The sequence below is a fragment of the Geospiza fortis genome, unplaced genomic scaffold (genome assembly GCF_000277835.1).
Source record: "Geospiza fortis unplaced genomic scaffold, GeoFor_1.0 scaffold98, whole genome shotgun sequence".
Lineage (NCBI taxonomy): Eukaryota > Metazoa > Chordata > Aves > Passeriformes > Thraupidae > Geospiza > Geospiza fortis.
This window is the reverse complement of record NW_005054306.1, coordinates 9,095,964-9,098,177: the sequence shown is the minus strand read 5'-3', so window position 1 is coordinate 9,098,177 and position 2,214 is coordinate 9,095,964. Positions and strand designations below refer to the sequence as shown.

General features: G+C 43.7%; 1 protein-coding gene across 1 annotated transcript in view; it reads right to left on the bottom strand.

Annotated features, from left to right (window-relative positions):
• The window catches only part of SMPDL3A (sphingomyelin phosphodiesterase acid like 3A), a 12,752-nt gene extending 10,538 nt beyond the window's left edge, over window positions 1-2,214 (bottom strand). The window contains exons 1-2 of the mRNA XM_031066653.1: window positions 2,104-2,214; window positions 693-906 (exon numbers count right to left, since the gene is read on the bottom strand). Of these exons, the coding sequence (XP_030922513.1) occupies window positions 693-736 (44 nt within the window). The 5' untranslated portion in view covers window positions 737-906; window positions 2,104-2,214. The remainder of the gene's footprint in view (window positions 1-692; window positions 907-2,103) is intronic.

Here is a 2,214-nt window from a genome sequence, read left to right as displayed (position 1 = left end):
TCTTTCCCATTAAAAATAAGTGATATAACAAACTAGTTCTCACACTCAAAAACACTAATCTCTTTGATAAATTATCCATTGATGTATGCCTTAAGAAATTGTGTGATGGTAGAATTGAGAGTTCTACTATGATACAAGGGTAAATCAGTGCTATCTTTTATGAATACCTAGAAAGTAACAAGACACAGTACTATGCCTTGGTAGCATAGTACTATAAAGCTACTCCCTTTCACACTTCTTCGTCTGGTCCCACTGCTATGGCACACAAAGCCTCACAGGTAACATCTCCGTGAGACTACTATTAAGCCCACTTTATAATACTGAAGACTGGAACAGGGAAGGTAAATATTCTTCCTCAAAAGAGGCCTGCAATGAGTCAGTTACTGCCATGACCTTTCATTTTTCTTTTTCTACTTCCCACCCTCCTTGCACCATTTCTATTAACTCACACTAATATAGCCATATGCTAAATATCACAATGAACAGTCCAGCAGTTATTACAGAGATCAAAGTCTGTTCCTGAGGCCTAATATTCTCACTCAGTCTTGCACTTAGTAGCCATTTGGACAACTAAAGGGACAACTAGCATTAGTGAGATACTGAACTCAAATCTGTTGGTGCAAATACAAACTTGTGAGTTGCCACACTATCTGGCTATCCAGCTTTAACTGCAGAGTGACTTGAACACTTACCCTGTCCAAATCATGAATGAAACCTGCTCTTTTGAATCGTTCATGAATGCAAATGCTGACAAAATAAGTTGATAAGGAGAATCACACAAAAAGTCTCCAAAAGGGCCTGGGTTGGAGGCATTGACTCCTTTGGAAGAAGAACAAACTTTGGTGCGATCAGGGGTAATGTGGTAAGTCGGATCTAAATGCAGGTCAGATACATGCCAGAACTGCCCTGTTTTCAGAAAACAAAGATTACAGGAAATGCATTATTTGCATTTGAACGGGATATACCGGGTAATGCCAAGTTTACTCCAGTTTATCTACTGCTTATCCTATTCAAAGTTAACAAATTGTTGATTAGCCTGTCTGATAAGTGTAGGCAAGTTTTTCCTGAGTCCTTCACATAGACTGCTTAGAAAAACCGAAAACAGAAGCAGAGGCATGGCTTTATGCTATTCACCAAAAATGAAATGGAGATTGGAAGGAACTGAAAAATCAGCTCCTTTTCATTAATAGCAATCTGGAAACTGGATAGTAGAGGAGGCAATAGAAGGACTTCTCTACTCCATTTGAAAAGAAAGGGGGCTGCTTTTAAATTATTTTTCCAGACCTTCCCTGGCCAGAAGCTACTGTAAAAGATGACAAGAAAGATGTCTCGAAAGAAAGGCAAGAAACAGCATGTGTGCAGAGACTGGGCTTCTCACTATAGAGCAGTGTATAGTGCTCTATAAAGTGCAGAGCCTTTACCTACTCACTACTTTCCAGGCTGACATGCTCTCAGCCACTGTGACATAGCACTGTATGGATAAAGGAACCGAGAAGTATAGGAATATGCTGAATAAGATGAATGAAATCTGTGTTAAGACTATCAGCCATCAAGTTACAAGTAAAATAGGATTAATTTCTTTCCGTCAGTTTCAAAGCACTTGGTAAAGGCACACATGTATCTGGGGCAGTGGTTGTGAAATAGGAACAGATATAAATTGATTTTTCCCAAGGTCACATGCTAACTCTGTGGCTGAGCAGGCACCACACGACTGTACCCCATGGAGTTTTATTTCAGGAATCAAAGACCAGAGGTGATCTTCAAAATCTCTAAAATTGTGACGCCTACCAACAGGAGACAAGACAATCGCCGGGACACTGCTGCGTGCTTGTTCCGAGGCAAGTGTGAGTAACACGGAATGAGAATTCTGTGGGAAACCATTCCGGAGCACTCACCTGCACGCACGCCCCGAGCAGTGATCAGGCCAGGCAGAGCGTGTGTTTTTGCGGCCAGCCCAGCACAGCACAGCCCAGCATAGCCCCCAAACGCGGTGTTTGCAGTGCGTGCCTCGGGACACCGCGACACAGGCAGGGCAGGGCTCACCTCACTTCACCCGCCGGCCTGCCCGGGCAACTAAATATAAACCCCGTGTAACCCCCGTACCTCAAAAGAGCCCTGTTGACTGATTTAGCAGTCACGTGTGGCCGAAGTCAGTTGGGACAGGGAATGCTACGGCAGCAGGTTCTGTGCGGGGGGCAGTGCCAGGGGGAGGCG